Source organism: Oreochromis niloticus, linkage group LG15 (genome assembly GCF_001858045.2).
Source record: "Oreochromis niloticus isolate F11D_XX linkage group LG15, O_niloticus_UMD_NMBU, whole genome shotgun sequence".
Lineage (NCBI taxonomy): Eukaryota > Metazoa > Chordata > Actinopteri > Cichliformes > Cichlidae > Oreochromis > Oreochromis niloticus.
Genome location: NC_031980.2, coordinates 21,104,871 through 21,131,331, shown reverse-complemented (window position 1 = coordinate 21,131,331; position 26,461 = coordinate 21,104,871). Strand labels below are relative to the sequence as shown.

At 40.5% G+C, this 26,461-nt stretch overlaps 1 protein-coding gene across 2 annotated transcripts in view; it reads left to right on the top strand.

The window, feature by feature from the left end:
* Window positions 1-26,461, top strand: part of LOC106097546 (mucin-3A) — a 326,173-nt gene that overhangs the window by 260,111 nt on the left and 39,601 nt on the right. For both annotated transcript variants that reach the window (XM_025899271.1, XM_025899272.1), the window contains 2 exons: window positions 4,785-4,964; window positions 5,072-5,158. In XM_025899271.1, coding sequence (XP_025755056.1) covers window positions 4,785-4,964; window positions 5,072-5,158 — 267 coding nt within the window. The remainder of the gene's footprint in view (window positions 1-4,784; window positions 4,965-5,071; window positions 5,159-26,461) is intronic.

Genomic DNA, 26,461 nt, shown 5'->3' with positions numbered 1-26,461 from the left:
TATGCAAATGTACTGTTTATAAGATTGGGGAAACCTGCAGTCAGCTGAGACTGAAGAAGTCACTTGGATGAGTGACGAAACGTTTCTCCCGCAAAATGCTACGTCCAGATGAACAGAATCAACTTTGGAGATGTGTTCAATAAAGTTTTGTTAAAATCATCATCTTTCTGTCCATTTAGTCTGCTTTTGGGTCTACTCCTACCTACTGGGCTCCCGGCCATGAAAAATGACCTCATAGTGCTGTATCACCCCACTAGAGCACTTCGCTGTCAGACTGTGGGCTGATGTGGTTCCAAGAGTATCTAGAATGGGAGGTCAGAATGGGAGAATGGGAGTGGTCATTGCTGCAATATTATCTTGTTTCCTTGTGAACATTAAGAATAAAATTCTGGTGTGTGAAGAATTTGTATCTTGACCTCTTTTCATGTGTCCTGAAAAAACCCACCATGAACACTGTTTTCTAATAATAAGTCAACATGTAAGCAACAGCTTCATTAATGCCACACCTACCTCATCTAACAGTCTTCACACATTTAACTTCCTCATTTCTATTGTTGATCACAAATTTTTCCATTGTTGTACAGTCCGTTTAAAAGAATGACAGGGGAGTCTGCAAAAAAGATTAAATATAAAAGATAACTTTTTTTTTTTTAATTATTCATTTTGTGTGTACACTGGGAGAGAGATGGAGCTAAGGATGGTTAAAAGCTATTAAGTGAATAATTCTTCAGTAATACGAGACAAAAGGAGTGATGTCACTGTGAGGAAGTGAGCAGGAAGTTGATGCTGTGTTCATCTCTGAGAGCAAGAACAGAGACTGAGAGAGACAGAGAAGCACGATGGCTGCATTCACATGGATTCAAATATCTTCATTACTGATACTGATGCTTCAGTTTAAAGGTAAGTGTACATAGAAACACATTCAATTAATAAACTGGATTATTATCACAAGTGTTGCTTCCTTATTCTTTCTTTAACTGAGACAGTCATGATGTACTTTTAACCTTCTGACTTTACCTGACTCTTGGAAACTAAAGTTAAGCTTAAACAAGTTTTGTATTTAAAGAGCAATGATGAGTTTTGGGCATTTGGATAAGGAGAGATCACTTGAAATAACTGAACATGATTTATTTAGATAGAGAAATTAATGCATTTGGCGATTAGACTCCGATAACCCATCATGGCAGAACTGAATCCCAGTGTTGATAGGATTTAGGACAGCAGCCACTGGAGTCTAGATCCTGGTGGTGGTGAAGATGAAGACTGAGGCTTGGATGGAGCTCTGACTCAGACATCTGTGAGGTGGGGATGAAGAAGAGGTGGGTTGCATGAATGAGTCTGAAAGGCAGAATGACAGAGAGCACAGATTTAAACAGAGTGCAGGCTGACTGGCTTGAATAAGGTGGGCGAGACGACGATCTGCCTAAAAGAGTTATATCAGTATTGTGAATGACAGAATGGAAAAGTGGTCATGATGTGAATTACAGACAAGCAGCTAAACACCCAGGAAAGCAGGCAGATGAATGATTACAGATGTTCCTCATTGAACTTATGTATAAGCTTCATTTGGTATTTGTAAACAGACAAGTGTGCTGTGTTGTTTTCCACAGGTTCATAATGATAAAGATGGCAGTAAAGTGAACCATGAAAACAGTGGAGACTCTTCTGCTTCTGTCAGACTTCACTGATCAACAACTTCAACATCAACTGATCACAGGAAAGAATCCACTGATGTTTAAAACATTTAAGTTTGGATTTATTCTCATATTTGGAAGCCAAAACTTGTTTTCACATGCATTTTTTTTCAGATAATAAATTATCCCATATTTATTTATGGTAAATGGCATGGTACCAATATGACAAGCCCTACACATGGTTATTTTATCATTTAGCTCTGAGAATAGGATTCATAACATTTTTCGTTTTCTACTTTCCTTGCTGGTTATCAAGCTAAGGCTGATGATATTTAGAACAATAAAAGGTAAAACACTAAGATCAGAAAAACATGTTCATCACTGCTGTTTACATTTCTTCTTTTGTAGTTGATTGCTCGTCTTTATTCCTCATTTTTATCGATGGTCTTTGATGTTATGTTTGTTACCACCCCCTCTGCTAGGGGACAGGAGGGGAGTAACATACACAAAGCCTCACATGAAAATTGAGTAAAATAAAAGGTTTTATTGCAAACTTCAAACAAAAGACCAACAGGACTGTTTAACAAACCACTGGGGAACCAATTAACACGTAAAGCATTAACACAGACAAAACGTAAAAGCTAAGGGTTAACTAAGGCAAGCTAGCATCACAAAACTCAAATCAAACTAAGTTCAACCTTATACCGGGTTTAACAAACAAAGTTAAAAAGAGAGGCAGGTGAAGGCGGCACTGCACATTCACTTCTCAGCAGCAGCCCTGTAGCCTGAAGGATCTTCAGCCTTTTATAACCGCAGATGGACACAATCAGCCACTCATTGGCTCTTGGAGTATCATGGGATCCCCAGGTAGCCAATCGTCCGTGTGGACTGTCACACTTCAGTCTGCATAGAAGAGGGCCGGCACAGGTCTCTAAGTAACCAGTCATCCACTAGTCCTAGCACGTTTGGATTTGCTTGAATAAAAAACAGGCAGTCTCGCTCCCTTTGAGTCTCAGGGCCGTAACATGGTCTATATTATAACTTTAATGTTATCTGTAACTATTTTTCTTTGATTTGGGGTATGAAAATAAAACTAAATCAAAAAAAGTCAAAAGTATTTGTGATTGATTTTATTGTATCTTTTGTGCTTCTTTCTCTCTCACACACATCTGATCCATGAAGTTCAGACCACAGTACAAAACACTATTATTGTCTCCAGTTTAACTTCATGTTCTTTAATCTTCAGTATTAAATATTTATCGTGCTAGTTTAAACAGCTCCTTTTGAACTGAACTCTAAACAGTCTTTTCTAAATAACATATAAATATATCTCCCGTGATACTAGGTACTATATAATTGCAAATTACACCCATATAACATTCAAAAATAGGATTAAAGGATGTGCTATGTGGTGAAGAAGGTGTGAAACTTAAAGACAGTTCAGTCACACATTTGTAGATGTGTCAGAAGATCATCAGGTCATCATGAAACTTACTGAGCACTGTTGCTGTTGAACCCACATTCTCACTAAAACATTTCCTCTTAACTACTGAGAAAAATTAGAAATAACAGGTATCTGACCACTAACACCTCTCATCTGTGTCCTTGTGACTGGAGCAGTCACCACTGTTAGAGCTGGCAACAGTGGTGACTGCTCCAGTATCTTCATGTTTCACTGTGAGCATTAAAGGTGAAATCATGGTGTGTGAAGAAGTTGAACCTTCACCTCATTCATGTATGCAGACAAACATCACCATGGAAACTGTTTTCTAATAATAAACCAAATGTACAGAAGAGCTGCATGAATGTCAACACTGACCTCATCTAACAGTCTTCACACCTTTAACTTCCTCTATTCTATTATGGATTATTTTCTACTGAGGTAGAGTCCCTGGAAAAGGTGACACGAGAGTCTGCAAATTACACTGAATATAAAAGTTAAAAAAATGTAGATATTAAATTAGTGAAAAACTTTAAGAGAAAGGGGGTAGGTAAGGAAACACAAAAGCTAAAAACTGAAATAATTTAGAAACAGAGGAAAAGAAAAGGAGTGATGTCACTATGAGGAAGTGAGCAGGAAGTTGATGCTGTATTCATCTCTGAGAGCAAGAACAGAGACTGAGAGAGACAGAGAAGCACGATGGCTGCATTCACATGGATTCAAATGTCTTCATTATTGATAGTGATGCTTCAGTTTAAAGGTAAGTGTACATAGAAACACATTCAATTAATAAACTGGATTCTTTATTCTTCCTTTAACTGAGGCAGTCATGGTTAAAGTTTTGACTTGAGCTGACTCTTGGAAACTAAAGTTGAAACTTAAAGTTGTGTTGTATTTAAAATAAACTTCACATTATAAACATAACACTCATATTCATAACATATTTGATGTTTCACATTTCTCTCTCTCTTTTTCTCAACAGGAACAACTGAGCAAAATCAAACTGATCAAACTGTCACAGCTGAACGTGGACATGATGTTACTCTGCCTTGTAAAAATGTGATACAAGGTCAGCATAACTGTAGCAGTACTACCTGGCTCTTCAGTTATTCAAGCAGCACAGTAGCACTCTTTGAATTTGGGCAGAATAAAGAAGTCAAACCTAAATCAGACAGACTGAGTCTTTCTGCAGACTGTTCTCTGGTTATAAAGAAGGTCACAGATCAGGATGTTGGTCTTTACACCTGCAGACAGTTCAAAACAGCAACAGGATCACAAGAAGGTTCAGACTTTAGGATTTATCTGACTTTTAATAAAAGTGAGTATTTACATCTTAATGTTTTCAGCTCAAACTGTCCTGTTAGAACAACAAACTGAAACACCACAATAATTATGATCACAGTGATGAAGTTCATTTTTCTATTGTTGCTTTTCTCTTACAATATCTCCATCTTCACCAGTGTATGTACATGAGAACAATGATAAAGCATCTTGAACAGCTCTGTGTTGACATATGAACACTGTAGACTCACAGTTGAGTGTCTGTATGAAGATAAAGAGAACATATCCTCAGACATGAGACATCAACAAAAATGAGACTTGTTAGACTGTTAAACATCTCACCACTGTTTCCTCTCTGTTGTTGTTCACTTACTTTCAAGCCTTTTCTTACTGTCAGTGTCTTTAACGTTGTTATTATATTTCTTTAGGTGAAGATGTGAAAACAACTAAATCAACAACAGTGAAGTTCACCACAAAAACATCATCGACAACAAAATCCACAACATCAACAATTAAACCAACCGTGAAAATAAACACATGGACAACAAGAGAGGAATTAAAGACATCAGCAGGGACACTGACAACAGCACCAAATATTCCACCTGGAGGTAGAGACTGAATCTCTCTTTTTTTGAAGTCTGGATGTCAGACTGAGACTTGACTATGTGTGGAGAATTTCAGTATCATGTTTAACATGTTTTAATAATCTCTCCAGGTCATTCAGGGTTTATCATCGTTCCTGTGGGTTTAGCAGCTCTCTTAATAACTGTTGTGGTGATCATCAGATGGAAGAAAACTAAAGGTGAAAACATTTACAGATCAAAGTTTATGATAAGTTGACTCATAAGTAAACTCATCTTTTTTTCTCTTTTCAGAAAACAAAACACAATGTGGCAACAACACGGTGAGTACAAATCTTCCAATAAGTTCTTATTCAATCATTTATGTCATCATCTTTGAACTCTATAGTTTTATACCAGACTGAGTCTTTAAATGACCTTTAGTGATGAGTTCAGTGTATAAAAGATTCAAAGATTGAAAGGAAGAAAAATCATTTGCAAATAAGTTGAATCCGTCAATTAAATATTCTTCAGGTCAAAGTTGTTGTTTACATTGAACAGATTTTAAATATAAAACTGTATTTTTGCAGGGACTGAGCCTAAACCCTGCAGACACTGAATCTGGTCCAGGAACCAATCAGGACACGATGTGGACTGATGCTGATGATGGTGTGTCATATGCCTCCATCAGCTTCACCAAGAAGACCAAGAATAAAGCCCGGGTAAGATTTTGACTTTTATATGGATGATGTTCGGTTCCGTTTGGTTTCTGTTCATTTTTATTTCAAACATGTGCATTCACAATCATTACAAAATATCATTCCGTTCTTTTGTTTGAAAAGTATTAGGCAGAAGTTTACACTTATTAGTCCCTACCCCGTCATCTTAGCAGTAAGTTTGCGATTTTTAAACCTCCTGTCAGCTTTTATCTTTAAAAACATCTAATAATGTTTTCATACAGGCTGGTGATGATGATGACACTGTGACTTACAGCACAGTGACAGCTGCCTCACCTGCTGGTGTTACCAATGATGCCAGTGACCTCTATTCCACCATCAACAAACCAAAGAAATAGGATGTTACTCATAAAATGTTTATTTTGTTTTGGATAATGCATCAATGTTTGGATGATAGAGTAACTTCCTTTGTGTTCCTTTTGAAGTAATGCTGTTTGATTTATTTGTTTGGTGTAATCCAAAGGTAAGTACACCATCGATCAAGCAGTGGTGTGCATGAGTGTGAATTGTGTCAGAATCAGTTACTGCAGTAAGTACCATGAAATTTAAAAAAATATATATCATAAGTGTTGCTCGCTTAAGGACATTAATATATCTAAATATTCATCTTTTATTTGATTTCTTCACAAAAAATGTTTAGTGAACTACTTAACCTCAGTTAATACATCATGTAACTCCTTAGTTACTGAAGAAATATTAAAACATGTAACTGACTGTATATTTGTACTGAGGCAACAATCGTTATGCTTCAGGATTGGCCTGGAAATGAAGAAGACTTGACTTTTACTGTAATCTAGAATTTACCTGTATATCAAATGACGCACTGCACAGAATTTTATTATTAAAATTTAAAAAAAAAAAATCATGAATGACATTTTTAACAATACAAAAAGGGACGTAAAACTAGGGTTGAGAGGTGTATCTCACTGTATCTATGATGATACTAAACTTTCTGTTTGTGATATTCAAAAATCATCTTTGACAGCAAAAAAACTCAGTTTCAGTTTTAGGACACTTTAAAAACATAAAAAGAAAAGAATATGAGTTACTATAACATGTGTGATTGTGCACACTTAGTTTTAAAGATTAGTGTGAACCAAAATCCTCAAGTTGTAGATGCTGTTCAAGGGCTCTGATGCTAAAAGGCTAACTTTCTTATTGTGCTGTGCTGACTGGCTTTCCAGCTTCTTCATAAGTACAGTTTGAACATTTTTAGTGGACGCTTAACACTTCTCTTCACTTATCAGCACACAACATTAAAAAAGGTAAAAGGACCTGCTGTGTGTAGAAACTAGTGTGAATCCAAAAGACAGTTTTGTTTCACGTTCATCGATGTGTTAACCATTTATCTGTCAGAGGTTCATCTGGTCATCATGAAACCTCCAGAGCTCTGCTGCTGTTGTACCCACATTCTCACCAAAACACTTCCCCTTCACTTCTTAGAAAGAACAACTTCAGAGGTCCAATGAGGAACAAACAGGTCTCAGATCACTAACACATCTCATCTGTGTTCTTATCGAGCTGATAACAGTGGCCCCTGAGGCAGTATTACCATGTTTCATTACAATCATTAAGACTCAGATTCTAGTGAGTAAATAATTTGAGTCGTCAACTATTTCATGTGTGCAGAGAAACATCAGCATAAATCTATTTTCTAATAATAAACCAAATGTAATGAAGAGCTGCAGTAATGTAAACACTTACCTCATAACAGTCTTCACACATTTAACTTCTCTTTTCTCTTGTTGATGAAATCATTTTACACTGTTCTGCAGTCTTTTAAAACAGACTACAAGAAAGTCTGCAAAATAAATGAGTTACAGAAGATATTGAATATTTAAAAAGTTTTTGGTCATTTAATATGTACATTAAGACAGAGAGGGAGATATAGCTGCTTAAAAGTTATGAACTGAATTAATTCAGTAAAAGGAGACAAGACGACTCATGTCACTATGAGGAAGTGAGCAGGAAGTTGATGCTGTATTCATCTCTGAGACTGTCTCATTTGTGAACGTGAGAGCAAGAACAGAGACTGAGAGAGACAGAGAAGCACGATGGCTGCATTCACATGGATTCAAATGTCTTCATTACTGATACTGATGCTTCAGTTTAAAGGTAAGTGTACATAGAAACACATTCAATTAATAAACTGCATTATTATCACAAGTGTTACTTCTTTATTCTTCCTTTAACTGAGACAGTCATGATTAACTTTTAGACTTGAGATGACTCTTGGAAACTAAAGCTGAAAACTAAACTTGTGTTGTATTTAAAATTAACTTCACATTATCAACATAACACTCCTATTCTTATAGTCCGTCATATAGTAAACATGATACAAGGTCAGCATAACTGTAGCAGTACTACCTGGATCTTCAGTGATTCAAGCAGCTCAGTAGCACTCTTTGAACTTGGGCAGAATAAAGAAGCCAAACCTAAATCAGACAGACTGAGTGTTTCTGCAGACTGTTCTCTGGTTATAAAGAAGGTCACAGATCAGGATTTTGGTCGTTACACCTGCAGACAGTACAAAACAGCAACAGGATCACAAGAAGGTCCAGACTTTATGAACTGTAAAAACATCTGAGACTCTTCTGCTTCTGTCAGACTCCACTGATCAACAACATCATCAGCTCAGCACAGACATGAATCCACTGCTGTTTAAAACATTTAAGTTTTGATTTATTCTCATATTTAGAAGCCAAAACTTGTTTTCATGTGCAGTTTAATTTATTATAACAGTAATAACTTTATTTATAGAGCACTTTTCAAAACACAGAGTTAAAGCTTCACAGTTCAAATAAAAACTGCACACTGAACATAAGTGTACAAGTGTTAAAACATACAGAAACATAAACACACACATAATCAGCCATACTGACAGACATTCATCCAATATACACACATAGATGCATGTATGGTTTCACACTATAGCCACAAATGAAGTGAATGGATTAAAACAATAACAGTTAGCCAACCTGATTGACTGAGCAAGACTTCCACAGTTTGGGCGCTACAAGCATCACCTCTGGTTTCAAAATCAGAGTGAGGGACAGTTAGAGGGCCCTGGTTAGATGATCGGAGAGGCCGACTGCATTGATAAGATGTTATAAGCTCTGCTATGTAAGCAGGGGCCTGTCCATGTAGAGCCTTATATGTTGATAACAGAATTTTAAAGTGGATTCTGAATCTCACTGAAAGCCAATGAAGGGATGCAGCAATAAATAAATTCATACAGCAAAATTCACATATTTTTCCTTTCTTTCTTTTTTCTTTTGTGTTCTTTGGTGTACAATTTAACCTCCTAAGACCCAAACTCTCTAATGGCATGCATTTTTAACTTTTCTTTGCTATTTGGGCTGACTGGGACCTAATGAATGTAAAAAGAAAGGATTACCAGATTTGTTTTGTTTTGTTTTGTTTTGTTTTTTTACCAGAGCTTTGTTTCTGAGAAGAATGACATCCACATATGAGAATATTCATTTTAAATTTTGATAGAAGAGTGGCAGTATAATTTCCTCCTAAGTGGATATCAGGCCCTTGTAGAGCAAAATTTAGTATTTTGGTCTAGACAACCGAAAATGTAATGTCCACATATGTGGATGCCAGGTCCTAGGAGGTTAAGGTAACACACTGAGATAAAGTCATGGTCTCTGTAGTTCATGTCGCCTGTTTTTCAGTTCAATACTGCCACCTACTGGTGCAGGAAAAAAGGTGGGGCAGATGAGAGAAATGGGGGGATGAGGGGAAGTAACGAAGAACATCTTCTTTTTTATGCTGGCCTCAGTCTTTGTTTCTAAGGCAGTTTATCCAACAAGCTAAACAATCAAGTATTTTCAGGAAGACTCAGATGAGAAAGTTGTTTAATTTTTGAATTTACTGAGTGAAGTTATGAAGACCAGCTATCAGAATAACAGGTTATTTAATGGTGTTTACATTTCTTCTAATGTGTTTCATTGTTGGTCTTTATGCTTTATAGACAGTAACAATAACTAATGTTATGTTCCAGATGATCACATTATTATTATCTGTAAATATGTCTTTTTATTTATTTGTGATCATCAGACTAAATCAGAAATAAATAAAATGGTTGTTTGCTCTGCGTTTGCCTGCCTGGTCTCACACCAGATGAAAATGGGTTTCACCTTTCTCTCTTCTTTTAATCACAGCGCTAGTGGAACATGAACACACACACACACACACACACACACACACACACACACACACACACACACACAGTACACACGTGCACACACAAACAAACACACACACACTACAGCAAGAGTGCATGTTGGTTTAAGTGTTTTGTTACAGGTGGAACCCGCTGAGTTTAATGGCGTGTGCTCTGTCCTTTTATTTTTAGAATTTCTCCTTTTTTCCAAACATTTTCTTTTTTTGTCTGTTTTGTCTGTTTTCTTCTTGTCGTTGCCAGTTCTATCCCTCTCCACCGCCTGTCAGCTGTGACATTCCTAAAATACAAATATACTAACATAAAAAATAAAATAAATAAATAAAGTGAATTAAATAAAAAGAAGGACTAAGAAGAGGAGCCTTTAGAGAGTTTACCGAGCTCCTCTTGGCAAAGCAGATGTGTTTGGCACAAAACTTCATTCAGATCATGTTTCTGGTCGTGAAAGTTCTCAGACAGGTAAAAAAAAAAAAAGAGTTTTGATTTTATCACATATTTAGAAGCTAGTTTGTTTGTTAATTTTCATACTTTGTTTCTATTCCTGATCTCTGCTTTCTCTCCGTCTCTTTGAGACTGGCAAAAGACGCAAGTCTTAATGACATTTACAGTCAGTAACTGATGTTAAGCTGCATAATATAACTTAAACGTCTGTAATTATTTCTCTTTATTTAGGCTTTATTAAAATAATAATAAATTAAAAACAAAATATCTTTGAGCAACTTTATTGTATGTTTTGAAACACTGCCTCTGAGACTTCACGCACACCTGATCCATCCACCACAGATCACAGTACAAGCTAACATCTATTATTTTCTCCAGTTTGACTTCCTGTTCTTTCACATTCAGTATTAAACGTTTACTCTGCTGGTTTGAACAGCTGTTTGTACTGAACTTGTATTGTTACATTTCCTAACATGCATCTGCTTTCATTGTCAATATTACATGATTCCAATTTATACTCACACAGCATTAAGATAAAAGATAAAATGGACGAGTTGAAATTGGTGTGAATCCTAAAGACAGTTCAGTCTCACACTCATCAAAGTGTTAAACATTTATCTCTTAAATGTAATCACGTCATCATGAAATCTACTGAGCTGCTGCTGTTGTGGCCACGATCTCACCAAAACTCTTTCACTTCACTTCTTGGGGTGAAAAAAAAGTCAAAGCTGCAGTGAAATGGTGTGGCTGTGGCTCAGGTGGTAGAGTAGCTCTGCTACTGATTGGAAGGTTGGTGGTTTGATCCTTGGCTTCCTCTAGTCTGCATGTCAAATATCCTTGGGCAAGATACTAACCCCGAGTTGTCCTCCAATGCGTTCATCGGAGTGTGAATGTTGGTTAGTTTGCACTTGCATTTAGAAGTGCTTGTATGAGTGGGTGTGAATTGGATGAATGAGCCATGTTGTATACAGTGCTTTGAGTACTCTGGGAGAGAAGAAAAGCGCTATATTAGAATCAGTCCATTTACCAAATAAATCTCAGAAATATGTTATCTAACCTAATGCTTACTCTGGATGCCATTACTTTGGCCTCCAGTAACACTGTGAGGAACCTTTGCGTTGTTTTTGACCAGGATATGTCCTTCCATGTACCTATCAAACAAATATGTAGGACTGCTTTTTTTGCACAATATCTCTAAAATTCTCTAAAATCCTCTCAGTGAATCGCTACCTTATCGTGGTGGAGGGGTATGTGTGTCCCAGGGATCCCAGGGGCTATGTTGTCTGGGGGCTTTTGCCCCCTGGTAGGGTCTCCCATGGCAAATTGGTCCTGGGTGAGGCACCAGACAAGAGCGATTCAGAAGACCCTTATGAAGAAAACATCGAGGGAACAGTTTACCCTGCCCGGGATAGGGTTACCGGGGCCCCGCCCTGGAGCCAGGCCCGGGGAGGGTGCCCGAGGGCGAGCGTCTGGTGGCCGGGCCTTAGTCCATGGGGCCCGGCCGGGCACAGCCCGAAGAGGAGACATTGTGTGCTGGGCGGCGGCCAGGAGCGGAGGCTCTGGCGGACTGATCCCCGGCTGCCAAGACTGGCAATAGGGACATGGAATGTCACCTCTCTGGTGCGGAAGGAGCCTGAGTTAGTGCGTGAGGTTGAGAGGTACCGGCTAGATATAGTCAGGCTCACCTCTACGCATAGCTTGGGCTCTGGAACCAGTCTCCTGGAGAGGGGCTGGACTCTGTCTCAGTCTGGAGTTGCCCCTGGTGAGAGGCGGCAGGCTGGGGTGGGTATTCTAATATCCCCTCGGCTTGCTGCCGGTACGTTGGGGTTTTTCCCGGTGGATGGGAGGGTTTGTTCCCTGCGCCTTAGGGTCGGGGAACGGGTCCTGACTGTCATCTGCGCTTTTGCGCCGAGTGGCAGTTCAGAGTACCCAGCCTTCTTAGAGTCCCTGGGGGGGGTGCTGGAAGGTGCCCCGCCTGGAGACTCTGTTGTCCTGCTGGGAGACTTCAATGCTCATGTGGGTAACAACAGCGAGACCTGGAGGGGCGTGATTGGGAGGAACGGCCTCCCTGATCTGAACCCGAGTGGTGTTTTGTTATTGGACTTCTGTGCAAATCACAGTTTGGCCATAACGAACACCTTGTTCGAACATAAGAGTGTCCATAGGTGCACGTGGCACCAGGACGCTCTTGGCCACAGGTCGATGATCGATTTTGTAATCGTATCACCAGACCTGCGGCCATATGTTCTGGACTCTCGGGTAAAGAGAGGGGCTGAGCTGTCAACTGATCACCACCTGGTGGTGAGTTGGATCAGGTGGTGGGGGAGGACGCTGGACAGACCCGGTGCACCTAAACGCGTAGTGAGGGTGTGCTGGGAACGTCTAGCAGAGGCCCCAGTCCACGAGATCTTCAACGCACACCTCCGGCATTCTGAGGGAGACTGGGGACATTAAGTCCGAATGGACCATGTTCAGTGTCTCCATCGCCGAAGCTGCTGCATTGAGCTGCGGCCGCAAGGTGGTTGGTGCCTGCCGTGGTGGTAATCTCCGAACCAAATGGTGGACACCAGAGGTGAAGGGAGCCACCAAGCTGAAGAAGGAGTCCTATCGGGCTTGGTTAGCCTGTGGGACTCTGGAGGCAGCCGACAGGTATCTACAGGCCAAGCGGAATGCGGCTCGGGCAGTGGCTGAAGCAAAAACTCGGGTGTGGGAGGAGTTCGGAGAGGCCATGGAAAAAGACTTTCGGACTGCCTCGAAGAGATTCTGGCAAACCGTCAGGCACCTCAGGAGGGGAAAGCGGTGCTCTACCTGCACTGTGTATAGTGCTGGCGGAGCGCTGCTGACGTCGACTGAGAAAATTGTCAGGCGGTGGAAGGAATACTTCGAGGACCTCCTTAATCCCACTGACACGTCTTCCGAGGAGGAAGCAGAGTCTGGGGATGAGGAGAATGACCCGCCAATTTCCGGGGGCGAGGTCACTGAGGCAGTTAAACAACTCCTTGGTGGCAGAGCCCCTGGTGTTGATGAAGTCCGCCCCCAGTTCCTGAAGGCTCTGGATGTTGTAGGGCTGTCCTGGTTGACACGCCTCTACAATGTTGTGTGGAGATCAGGGGCAGTACCCCTGGACTGGCAGACCGGGGTGGTGGTCCCCATCTTTAAGAAGGGAGACCGGAGGGTGTGTTCCAACTACAGGGGGATCACACTCCTCAGCCTCCCTGGGAAAGTCTATGCCAGGGTGCTGGAAAGGAGAGTTCGTCCGTTAGTCGAACCTCGGATACAGGAGGAACAATGCGGTTTTCGTCCTGGTCGCGGAACACTGGACCAGCTCTTTATCCTCTCAAGGATACTTGAGGGTGCATGGGAGTTTGCCCAACCAGTCTACATGTGTTTTGTGGACTTGGAGAAGGCATTCGACCGTGTCCCTCGGGGTGTCCTGTGGGAGGTGTTGCGGGAGTATGGGGTGTCTGGCCCATTGCTACGGGCCATTCGATCCCTATACAACCGTTGCAAGAGTTTGGTTCGCATTGCCGGCAATAAGTCGGACTCGTTCCCGGTGGGTGATGGGCTCCGCCAGGGCTGCCCTTTGTCACCGGTTCTGTTCATAATTTTTATGGACAGGATTTCTAGGCGCAGCCAAGTGGCGGAGGGCTTTCAGTTTGGTGGCCTCAGAATCTCATCTCTGCTTTTTGCGGATGATGTGGTTCTGTTGGCTTCATCAGGTGAGGGCCTCCAGCTCACACTGGAGAGGTTCGCAGCTGAGTGTGAAGCAGCGGGAATGAGGATCAGCACCTCCAAATCTGAGGCCATGGTTCTCAGCCGGAAAAGGGTGGAGTGCCCACTCCGGGTCGGGGATGAGTTCCTGCCCCAAGTGGAGGAGTTCAAGTATCTCGGGGTCTTGTTCGCGAGTGATGGGAGAAGGGAGCCGGAGATCGACAGACAGATTGGTGCTGCGGCTGCAGTGATGCGGACGCTGCACCGGTCCGTCGTGGTGAAGAGGGAGCTGAGTGTAAAAGCGAAGCTCTCAATTTACCGGTCGATCTACGTCCCTACCCTCACCTATGGCCACGAGCTGTGGGTAGTGACCGAAAGAACGAGATCGCGGATACAAGCGGCAGAAATGAGCTTCCTCCGAAGGGTGGCTGGCCTCTCCCTTAGAGATAGGGTGAGAAGTTCAGCCATCCGGGAGGGGCTCAGAGTAGAGCCGCTGCTCCTCCACATCGAAAGGAGCCAGTTGAGGTGGTTCGGGCATCTGACAAGGATGCCTCCTGGGCGCCTCCTGGGTGAGGTGTTCCGGGCATGTCCCACCGGGAGGAGGCCCCGGGGCAGACCCAGGACACGCTGGAGAGATTATATCTCTCGGCTGGCCTGGGAACGCCTTGGTGTTCCCCCGGATAAGCTGGAGGAGGTGGCTGGGGAGAGGGAGGTCTGGGCTTCTCTGCTTAGGCTGCTGCCCCCGCGACCCGGCCTCGGATAAAGCGGATGAAGATGGATGGATATCTCTAAAATTTGAAATATCCCGTGATGCTGAAAAACTAGTTCATGCATTTATTACTTACAGGCTGAACTACTGTAATTCATTATTATCAGGATGTCCTAAAAATTCCCTGAAAAGCCTTGTGAGATTATTCTGTTATCATATGTTACCTTATATCTGTAATCAAAGTAGTTGAGTTATGATACTGCTGTAGATCATATTATACCCCTTAATATAGAGTGTGTGATCAGTATGTAGTTTTAGTTGGCATTATACTTCTGACTTAAAAGAGTGTGAAAATCATTAGATCTATTGGATTGACCTGCATTATTCGACACTGTTGAATGTGTTACACTGTTTCTTGACATTTCATACTGCTGAATCATGAAGAGAATGTTGTGTGCAGGAGACCTTGTGTCTAGAATAGAAGAAGAGACGACCACATTCCATACCCTCACCTTTACGGAGAGCAGAAAAACAAGGAGCCGAGGTCATAACTTAGGCGCCGTAAGAGAGAAAGAATGTGAATGTTTAGGCTTTTACGACTAGGTGGGGGCTACTAGAGGCTATAAAAGGCTGAGTAACCCGTCACCATTTTGAGACTTGCGGTGACCCTCTGCAGGCAGGTCTCCCCATCATGATGGTTCTTATGCTCTTAAGTGTTGAATTGTATGGAATAAATAATTGTTGATTGAGCATTTATACACCGAGTATTGTCCTTCCTTCAGCCCAAAGATTAAAAGAATTGGGAGATTTTAACAGCCTTCAGTTGATCCAAAATGCTGCATTAAGAGTACTGACAGGGACTAGAAAGAGAGAGCATATTTCTCCTGTATCAGCTTCCCTTCATTGGCTCGCTGTTAAATCCAGAATTGAATTCAAAATCCTGCTCCTCACATACAAGGTCTTGGAAAATCAGCCAACATCTTATCTTAATGGGTCATGATCTGAGCAAGTGTCTGGTATTTTCCAGCTTGGGTCCTGTGTCTCCCTGTGTGCACCCACGAGGGTGGAGCCCTGGTTCCTCACTTGTTTCTCCCACCTGTGATCCCTCAACAGCAATCAGCTACCTCACAGTGTTAACTCGGCCTTTATGCTCTTTACCTTGAAATTGCCCTCGTTTGTTTGTTCCACCAGTTCCTTTGCCAAAACTCCAATTAATCTCACCTGCAGTGCAATCACCTGGATGCTGGTTGCTAGTGATGAATCCTTCAGAAGCAGCAAAGCTTCTAATGAAAAAAGGGTTCATTACTCAAAGCTTTTTAACACAGTGCTCTTTGGCGCCATGTTGTGGACAAAAGTATGAAAAGTAGCTTGAATCTACAACTTGATATGAACTGCTTGATAGTGACTGCCCACTCTACAGAGCTGGGTTTACAGCGTCTGTTTAATATCATGTGACAGTTCTGTGTGATATTGGGCTACCACTGTGGTGCTTTGAACATGTATTTTTTGTGGGGGGAGGAGGGGATAACAATGTTATGTCTGTTTGATTAATACATTTTTGATGAACAAACTTTCTTTGTTTGAACATGAGCCATAGTGTGTTCTCCCTTTGTTTGACATCTTGACATTTGAAAACATAACTGACAAAACATCCTTTATAATAATATAAAAACACTCTTATAATAGTTTGGGAGTATGCTTGTGCTGTGAGGTCCTGCCACTGCGTAGGTATGTAGCCTCTCCTTAGCTCTGGATTTAAACACCATCCCTCTGTTTCAGTTGACTCTCTCTACGTTCTCCATGTCACCTGTCTCATTTCACTGTGTTCAATAAATGTCTTGATGCAATCATCCAGGTAAGTAAATCTCCAAAAGTTGATTCTGCTCATCTGGACGTAGCGTTTTCAGTGGGAGAAACTTTTCGTCACTCATCCAAGTGACTTCTTCAGTCTCAGCTGACTGCAGGTTTCCCCAATCTTATAAACAGTACATTTGCATAATGACTGAAACCAGCCCACTGAAGGAACAATGGGCTGGGAGGCTATGGGAGGATATGAAAAGTGGCAGGTTAGCCTTCTTAGACTGTGAGATTTCCATCAGTAATGGGGGACATCTAAAAGCTGATGTGTACTGGAAACCTACGCATACGGATCAGTATTTAAGCTTTGACTGTCATCATCCACTGGAGCATAAACTGGGTGTCATCAGGACGCTACAACACAGAGCGAACACCATCCCCACTGACACAGCGGCCAGGGAAGCAGAAGAACATCACATCAAGAAGGCCCTGAGTAAATGTGGTTATTCCAGCTGGACTTTTGTCAAAGCTGGGAAGGCGCCAAAAGAAAGCTCCAGCTGATCCAGGAGAGAAGGACAACCGCTGACTAAGCGAAAACCTGTAGTCATCCCGTATGTGTCAGGAGTATCGGAGCAGCTGAGATGCATTTTTTCTAAACACCGCGTCTCTGTGGCTTTTAAACCCCAAAACACCCTGCGTCAAAAATTGATCCACCCAAAGGATCGGGTCCCCCGACACAAACAGAGTAACATAGTGTACGCTGTAAGTGCCAGGAGGCATCAGGGAAACCAAACAACCTCTGGCAAAGCGGATGGCACAACACAGAAGAGCTACCTCGTCAGGCCAGGACTCTGCAGTCTATTTACACCTACAGGCCAGTGGACACTCTTTCAATGATGAGGATGTACACATCCTGGACAGGGAGGAACACTGGTTTGAGCACGGAGTCAAGGAGGCCATTTACATGAAAAGGGAAAGACCATCTCTGAATCGAGGAGGGGGCCTAAGGGTACATCTGTCACCGTCTTACAATGCTGTGATTGCAGCCATTCCCCAACTCTCTGTGAATGGTACTCATGGCCATTGATCAGTGGGCATTGATCAGTGGGCTTTGACCAATGATCATAAGAATTTGCATAATTATGATGAAGGAACTGACCTCCCAGCCCATTGTTCCTTCGGTGGGCTGGTTTCAGTCATTATGCAAATGTACTGTTTATAAGATTGGGGAAACCTGCAGTCAGCTGAGACTGAAGAAGTCACTTGGATGAGTGACGAAACGTTTCTCCCACTGAAAACGCTACGTCCAGATGAACAGAATCAACTTTGGAGGTGTGTTCAATAAAGTTTTGTTAAAATCATCATCTTTCTGTCCATTTAGTCTGCTTTTGGGTCTACTCCTACCTACTGGGCTCCCGGCCATGAAAAATGACCTCATAGTGCTGTATCACCCCACTAGAGCACTTCACTGTCAGACTGTGGGCTGATGTGGTTCCAAGAGTATCTAGAATGGGAGGTCAGAATGGGAGAATGGGAGTGGTCATTGCTGCAATATTATCTTGTTTCCTTGTGAACATTAAGAATAAAATTCTGGTGTGTGAAGAATTTGTATCTTGACCTCTTTTCATGTGTCCCAAAAAAAACCACCATGAACACTGTTTTCTAATAATAAGTCAACATGTAAACAATAGCGTGTTAGGTGTAGGCTGTGTGCAGGCAGGAATGATGGACCCATAGTGCAGACGCTCGGAGGCAAAAAGGTGAACTCAAAACAGCTTTAATGCTGAACTCAAAAAAGTTAACAAAACTGAGACTCCAAATAAACTCAGGCAAGCAGACAGAACACACAGCATAGTAAACAGTAGATCGCGACAATGACAAACTGAAACACAGGGGTTAAATACGTAAAGGCAGCAATCAGGGAATGGGCAACAGGAGGGAAACACAGCTGGGGCAAATCAGGACTAACGAGACAAGGAAAGCAAAACCAGATACACTAACATGAAACACGGACTTTCAAAGTAAAACAGGAAACATAGCACAGAGACGCGAACTTAACAAGGGGATACAGCCGACAGGGGAGACCGCAACTATAGAACACAGGGACAAACCATAAGACATGACTCTAACAAAAACCCAAAGACTAGAAATTATAAATAATATAATAAACCCAAAAACCCTGGGTCAACGACCCAGGCATCCTAACATAGCGTCATTAATGCCACACCTACCTCATCTAACAGTCTTCACACATTTAACTTCCTCGTTTCTATTGTTGATCACAAATGTTTCTATTGTTGTACAGTCTGTTGGGTTTATATTTTATTATTGTCATTTGTATTAGGAAATATTTAACCATATATGCTTAGAGGTATATAATCAATTGTGTAGTGATAGGATGTGTGATCTTCAGTAGGCTGTAAAAGGCTTTGTATGCATTCCAGGGTGTTCTGGTATTCAAACCCACATCCTGGGAGCATGGGAGAGGTTGTACCTTGTCTTATTGTTTTATGGTAGGATAAACGTATCTATGTCTGTTTTAGGCTAAGTGCATTTTGTTTAGATGAACTGCTGGACTTCCAGGCCAGTAGGTTTAGGAAGTCATTAATGGGGTCACACACACACACACACACATACACACATACACACACACACACACACACACACACACAGTGTATTCTTTGTTCACATGCATACCTATGTTATATGTTAATGACCCTATGCATATTCAAGTAACCTCAATAAAAGGAGTGCTATGGGGAACCTGGCTGAGAGTCTGGTGGAGGTCAAGTGGGTGGAACGACGCTTGGCTCCAGGCAGGTCTCCCTCATGCATGAGTAACCCAAAGAACTCTGCCTACTTGTGTCTTGTTTTTGCTGTGTAGCAAATTGTCCTGAACGTTCCAGCGAATAGGTTTACGCTACAAACCTATCACAGTCCGTTTAAAGGAATGACAGGGGAGTCTGCAAAAAAGATTCAACATAAAAGATAAAATTAAAAAAAATATTCATTTTGTGTGTACACTGGGAGAGAGATGGAGCTACGGATGGTTAAAAGCTATGAAGTGAATAATTCATTCAGCAACACGAGACAAAAGGAGTGATGTCACTATGAGGAAGTGAGCGGGAAGTTGATGCTGTGTTCATCTCTGAGAGCAAGAACAGAGACTGAGAGAGACAGAGAAGCACGATGCCTGCATTCACATGGATTCAAATGTCTTCATTACTGATACTGATGCTTCAGTTTGAAGGTAAGTGTACATAGAAACACATTCAATTAATGAACTGCATTATTATCAAAAGTGTTGCTTCCTTATTCTTTCTTTAACTGAGACAGTCATGATGTACTTTTAACCTTCTGACTTTACCTGACTCTTGGAAACTAAAGTTAAGCTTATATTTAATGAGCAAAGATGAGTTTTTGCCATTTCAATAAGGAGAGATAACTTGAAATAACTGAACATGATTTATTTAGATAGAGAAATTAACGTATTTGGCAATTAGACTCCAATGACCCATCATGGCAGAACTGAATCCCAGTGATAGGATTTAGGACAGCAGCCACTGGAGTCCTGGTGGTGGTGAAGATGAAGACTGAGGCTTGGATGAAGCTCTGACTCAGACATCTGTGAGGTGGGGATGGGGAAGAGACGGGTTGCATGAATGAGACTGAAAGGCAGAATGACAGAGAGCACAGATTTAAACAGAGTGCAGGCTGACTGGCTTGAATAAGGTGGGCGAGACGACGATCTGCCTAAAAGAGTTACATCAGTATTGAGAATGACAGAATGGAAAAGTGGTCATGATGTGAATTACAGACAAGCAGCTAAACACCCAGGAAAGCAGGCAGATGAATGATTACAGATGTTCCTCATTGAACTTATGTATAAGCTTCATTTGGTATTTGTAAACAGACAAGTGTGCTGTGCTGTTTTCCACAGGTTCATAATGATAAAGATGGCAGTAAAGTGAACTATGAAAACATTGAGACTCTTCTGCTTCTGTCAGACTTCACTGATCAACAAATTCAACATCAACTGATCACAGGAAAGAATCCACTGATGTTTAAAACATTTAAGTTTGGATTTATTCTCATATTTGGAAGCTGAAACTTGTTTTCATGTGCAGTTAGCTCTAATAAAAACATTGTTTTCAGATAATAAATTATCCCATATTTATTTATGATAAATGGCATGGTACCAATATCACAAGCCCTACACATGGTTATTTTATCATTTAGCTCTGAGAGTAGGATTCATAAGATTCTTGGTTTTCTTCTTTCCTTGCTGGTTATTAAGCTAAGGCTGATGATATTTAGTGTACAATAAAAGGTAAAACACTGAGAGAGAAAAGCATGTTCATCACTGCTGTTTACATTTCTTCTTTTGTAGTTGATTGCTCGTCTTTATTCCTCATTTTTATCTCTGGTCTTTCTTGTTGAGCTGCAGTAACTAATGTCATGGGCTATATTATGACTTTAATGTTATCTGTAACTATTTTTCTTTGATTTGGGGTATGAAAATCAAACTAAATCAAATATAGTCAAAAGGATTTGTGATTGATTTTATTGTATCTTTTGTGGCTCCTTCTCTCTCTGGCATCTCACACATCTGATCCATGAACCTCAGACCACAGTACAAAACACTATTATTGTCTCCAGCTTAACTTCATGTTCTTTAATCTTCAGTATTAAATCTTTACCCTACTAGTTTAAACAGCTCTGTTTGAACTGAACTCTAAAACAGTCTTTTCTAAATATGATATAAATATATCTCCCGTGATGCTAGGTACTATACAATTTCAAATTACACCCATATAGCATTAAAAATAGGATTAAAGGATGTGCTATGTGGTGAAAAAGGTGTGAAACTTAAAGACAGTTCAGTCACACATTGGTAGATGTGTCACAAGATCATCAGGTCATCATGAAACTTACCGAGCACTGTTGCTGTTGAACCCACATTCTCACTGAAACAGGAAATAACAGGTATCTGACCACTAACATCTCTCATCTGTGTCCTTGTGACTGGAGCAGTCGGGGTGACTGCTCCAGTATCTTCACATTTCACTGTGAGCATTAAAGGTAAAATCATGGTGTGTGAAAAAGTTGAACCTTCACCTCGTTCATGTGTGCAGACAAACATCACCATGGAAACTGTTTTCTAATAATAAATCAAATGTACAGAAGAGCTGCATGAATGTCAACACTTACCTCATCTAACAGTCTTCACACCTTTAACTTCCTCTATTCTATTATCAATTATTTTCTACTGATGTAGAGTCCCTGGAAAAGGTGACACGAGAGTTTGCAAATTACACTGAATATAAAAGTTTAAAAAATGTAGATATTAAATTAGTGAAAAACTTTAAGAGAGACGGGGTAGGTAAGGAAACACAAAAGCTAAAAACTGAAATAATTTAGAAACAGAGGAAAAGAAAAGGAGTGATGTCACTATGAGGAAGTGAGCAGGAAGTTGATGCTGTATTCATCTCTGAGTCTCATTTGTGAACGTGAGAGCAAGAACAGAGACTGAGAGAGACAGAGAAGCACGATGGCTGCATTCACATGGATTCAAATGTCTTCATTACTGATACTGATGCTTCAGTTTAAAGGTAAGTGTACATAGAAACACATTCAATTAATAAACTGCATTATTATCACAAGTGTTATTTATTCTTCCTTTAACTGAGACAGACATGATTCACTTTTTGACTTGAGCTGACTCTTGGAAACAAAAGCTGAAACTTAAACTTGTGTTGTATTTAAAATAAACTTCACATTATAAACATAACACTCATATTCATAACATATTTGATGTTTCACATTTCTCTCTCTCTTTTTCTCAACAGGAACAACTGAGCAACATCAAACTGTTCAAAGTGTCACAGCTGGACGTGGACATGATGTTACTCTGCCTTGTAAAAATGTGATACAAGGTCAGCATAACTGTAACAGTACTGTCTGGCTCTTCAGTGATTCAAGCAGTGCAGTAGCACTCTTTAAATTTGGGCAGATTAAAGAAGCCAAACGTAAATCAGACAGACTGAGTCTTTCTGCAGACTGTTCTCTGGTTATAAAGAAGGTCACAGATCAGGATGTTGGTCGTTACACCTGCAGACAGTTCAAAAAAGCAACAGGATCACAAGAAGGTCCAGACTTTGAGATTGATCTGTCTGTTATTAACAGTGAGTATTTACATCTTAATGTTTTCAGCTCAAACTGTCCTGTTAGAACAACAAACTGAAACACCACAATAATTATGATCACAGTGATGAAGTTCATTTTTCTATTGTTGCTTTTCTCTTACAATATCTCCATCTTCACCAGTGTATGTACATGAGAACAATGATAAAGCATCTTGAACAGCTCTGTGTTGACATATGAACACTGTAGACTCACAGTTGAGTGTCTGTATGAAGATAAAGAGAACATATCCTCAGACATGAGACATCATCAAAAATGAGACTTGTTAGACTGTTAAACATCTCACCACTGTTTCCTCTCTGTTGTTGTTCACTTACTTTCAAGTCTTTTCTTATTGTTGGTTTCTTTAATGTTGTTATTGCATTTCTTTAGGTGAAGATGTGAAAATGACAAAATCAACAACAGTGAAGTTCACCACAAGAACATTACCGACAACAAAATCCACAACATCAACAGTAACATTAAAAATCGCAAACATATGGACAACAAGAGAGGAAGTAAAGACATCAGAGGTTACACTGGCAACAATCAATCCAGGTCAGGCCTTATCTGTGTGATGTTTACATGATTTAATAATCCTTCCAGTTCATCTGTGGTTTACTGGAATCTAAAGTTAGAACATTGATCGTTGTCTCTGTGTGGAAATTTTCTATTATTCAGATATAGACACTCACCACCCAAACAGCAACCTGCTCCAGGTCATTGAAAATCTATAAATGAATCCTCTGTCACACCAGGAGAATGTAAAAAAAACAAATTTTCAACTGTTATCAGGCTGCTGAAATTGTAAAATTGTAAATTGTAACCTGTTTTTTATTATTATTATTATTATTATTGTTCACCTGACAGAAATTTGCTCTGTTTTGCAAATATCTAAAACATGTCTTTTTTTGTGTTTTTTTATTGCCATCTGTTAATTTGCACGTTTGCAACAAAAGTGTTTCACCCACATCTTTTTCCTTCTATAAGCCTGTGCCATGAAATAAATCTAAATGTCAAGCTGAAGGTCGACAGTGTTTCAAAGGCATACTGACATGCTCTTCTTCTAATAGAGTTTTGCATAGACCACGATGCCTCTGCAGCTTTTGTGACTAAACTGTCCCTCCTAAAGGGCTGCAGACAACATAACTCGTGGGATCATTGTGTCTCACAAAACCTAGGAGGGAGGAGGAGAAGTCAGTGATGGTCACAAAACCCAGAATTTATTTGTAAATCTTTATACTTTAGTTTGAAGACACTTTCATTTTCATGAAAATGTAAAATTCTATTTTTCTATAGAAACAAAAGTCAAAATATTATTTTATACTAAGTCATTTGGTAAGAAACAGAAGTTAAATGTTGAAAAATCAACATGTAAGGTTGAAAACTCAGGATCATGACAGAAACTAAAACAGTCACCATCACTGCATCTTTCAAGACTGAATGTATTTATCTCATTTGAAAACATTTGAATTTTGCACAGAACGAAAAGTTGAAGCCAAAATTGTTTCTGTCTTTTCAGATTTTCTGTATTTGCTGAGATGCATCATTGTGTCTGTGGGTTTAGCAGCTCTCTTAATATCTGCTGTTACAGTCAACATGTGGATAAAATGTAACGGTGAGAAAATTCACAGATGAAACTTTTACACATAAAAAGCTTTGAGTTTTACTCTTTACTGTACTCCTTTTTTTCCAATTTTGTCTTTTCAGGAAGCAAAACACAGATGGAAAAAACCACTGTGAGTTTGAACACTCAATAGTCCTCTCTAACTTTATAGAGCAAAATCTCTTTGTGGTATCTGTTCCTGTTTGACACGGTTGACATACAAAGATAGAACATAATGAAAGATAAGGATATCCTGTGCTGACCATGTTCAACTGAAGCTTAACTGTAATCATAAGGAATCTAAAAAAATCACAGGAGTGAAAACATAAGTATGAATATCTGTCACGGTCCTGTGGGGGTGACCCAGTGTTTTGTGTTTTGAATTATTAATAGTCTTTGTTTTCATTATTATTTAGAATTTTTAGTCTCTTGGTTTCTGCGCTCTTCCTGTGATCCATGTTCCCTTTGTCTCCCCTGTCAGTCATGTCTCCTTGTTTCAGTGTAAAGTCCGTGTCTTCTTGTTTGACTTTGACAGTCTTGTGTGCCATGTTAGGTTTTTCCGTTTTCCTTCTTCCAGGTCTCGTTGCGTGTGGTTTCTCCAGCTGTGTTTTCCTCCTGTGTCTCATTCCTTCGTTACCTTTGTGTTCCTCTGTTTGTTGCTGGGTCATCTGTGTTTCTCCTTCTGCTATTTCTGTTTCCCTTGGCCCTCGTCTCAGATTTTCATGTTTCATATTCAGGCTTTTGTCTCAGGTTTAGATTCTTTGTATTTGTTTCTAGTTTTTCCCAGTTTAGGTTTGTGTTAGTTTTTCACAGTCTCCGATCGACTTTTGTTTTGGTGTTTTTTGAAATGAAGGCTCGCTTTTTGTTAAACATTCTCCTGCATCTCTGTGTCTGCATCTGGGTCCATATTATCTCCTCTTCATGTCGTCTGCCTCATCAGACGTGACAATATCAGAGAGAATCTAAAGTGTGTTGTGTTGTTTTCCACAGGAGCTTAATGATGAGGGTGAAGATGGAGTGAACTATGAAAATATTGGAGACTCTTCTGCTTCTGTCAGACTCCACTGATCAACAACTCAAACATCATCTCATCACATAAATTAGCCCATTGCTGTTGAAAACACTGTGTGTGTGTGTGTGTGTGTGTGTTCCTGTCTAGCTATCTTTGTGAGGACCGAAATCTGCATTCTACTATACTTGTGAGAACCAGCAGTCACTTGTGAGGACACACAACCCGGTCCTCACATTTTTGAAGGCATTTAAAGGCATTTTTGAGGCTCAAAATGGGGTTTTAGTGTCAGGGTTACAATTAGGTTATGGTTAGGTTTAGGGTAAGGGTTAGGGTTAGGCATTCATTTTTAATGGTTAGGGTTAGGGTAAGGGGCTAGGGAAACCATTATGTCAATGAGGGTCCTCACTAAGATAGCTGAACGGGGTTGTGTGTGTGTGTGTGTGTGTGTGTGTGTGGCTGGGTCTAAGTCTGAGACTTGCTGAGCTCTGTGGGACATTGTTATGGCGGGTGAGGGTTGCTCCTCCCCACCACTCCCTGCTGGTCACTGTCCTTGAGAACTTTTAGGAACTCTTTCTGGGGCCTCCCTCCTCCTCCTGCACATGGTTGTCATCTGGACGTGTGGGCTTGGGTCTCAAGTACTCCTGGGGTGCTTTGGATGGCCCTGCTGAACTGGATTGTTCTTCGTCTATTTCTGGGTCCAGGGGTGTTTTTGTGGCCTCTGACCCTCATTATTAAGTCCGTCTTGTGACACACACACACACACACACACACACACACACACACACACACACACACACACACACACACACACACACACATTTATAGCAAAACTGACCATGTACATGTGTGTCTTTGTATTTTCCTGATGTGCTGTTTGCTTTATATATATATATATATATTTACAGTTTTCTTACAGGTGCATCAGTTGGTGATCTGCTGAGTTTAACTATGAGTGCTTTGTACTTTTATTTGTCTCTTTTCTAAGATTTTCTCTGCTTTTTATTTTTTGTGTCACTCTCTTTTTCCCCTGTCTTCTCTTTACCCCTTCTTACCTTTCATTGCCTGTCAGCTCTGGTATTGTTAAATTACACATAAACAAAGTGAATAAGAATGAAAATAAATAAAAGAAAAAATAGAAAGAAAAACTAAGAAAGGAAGGC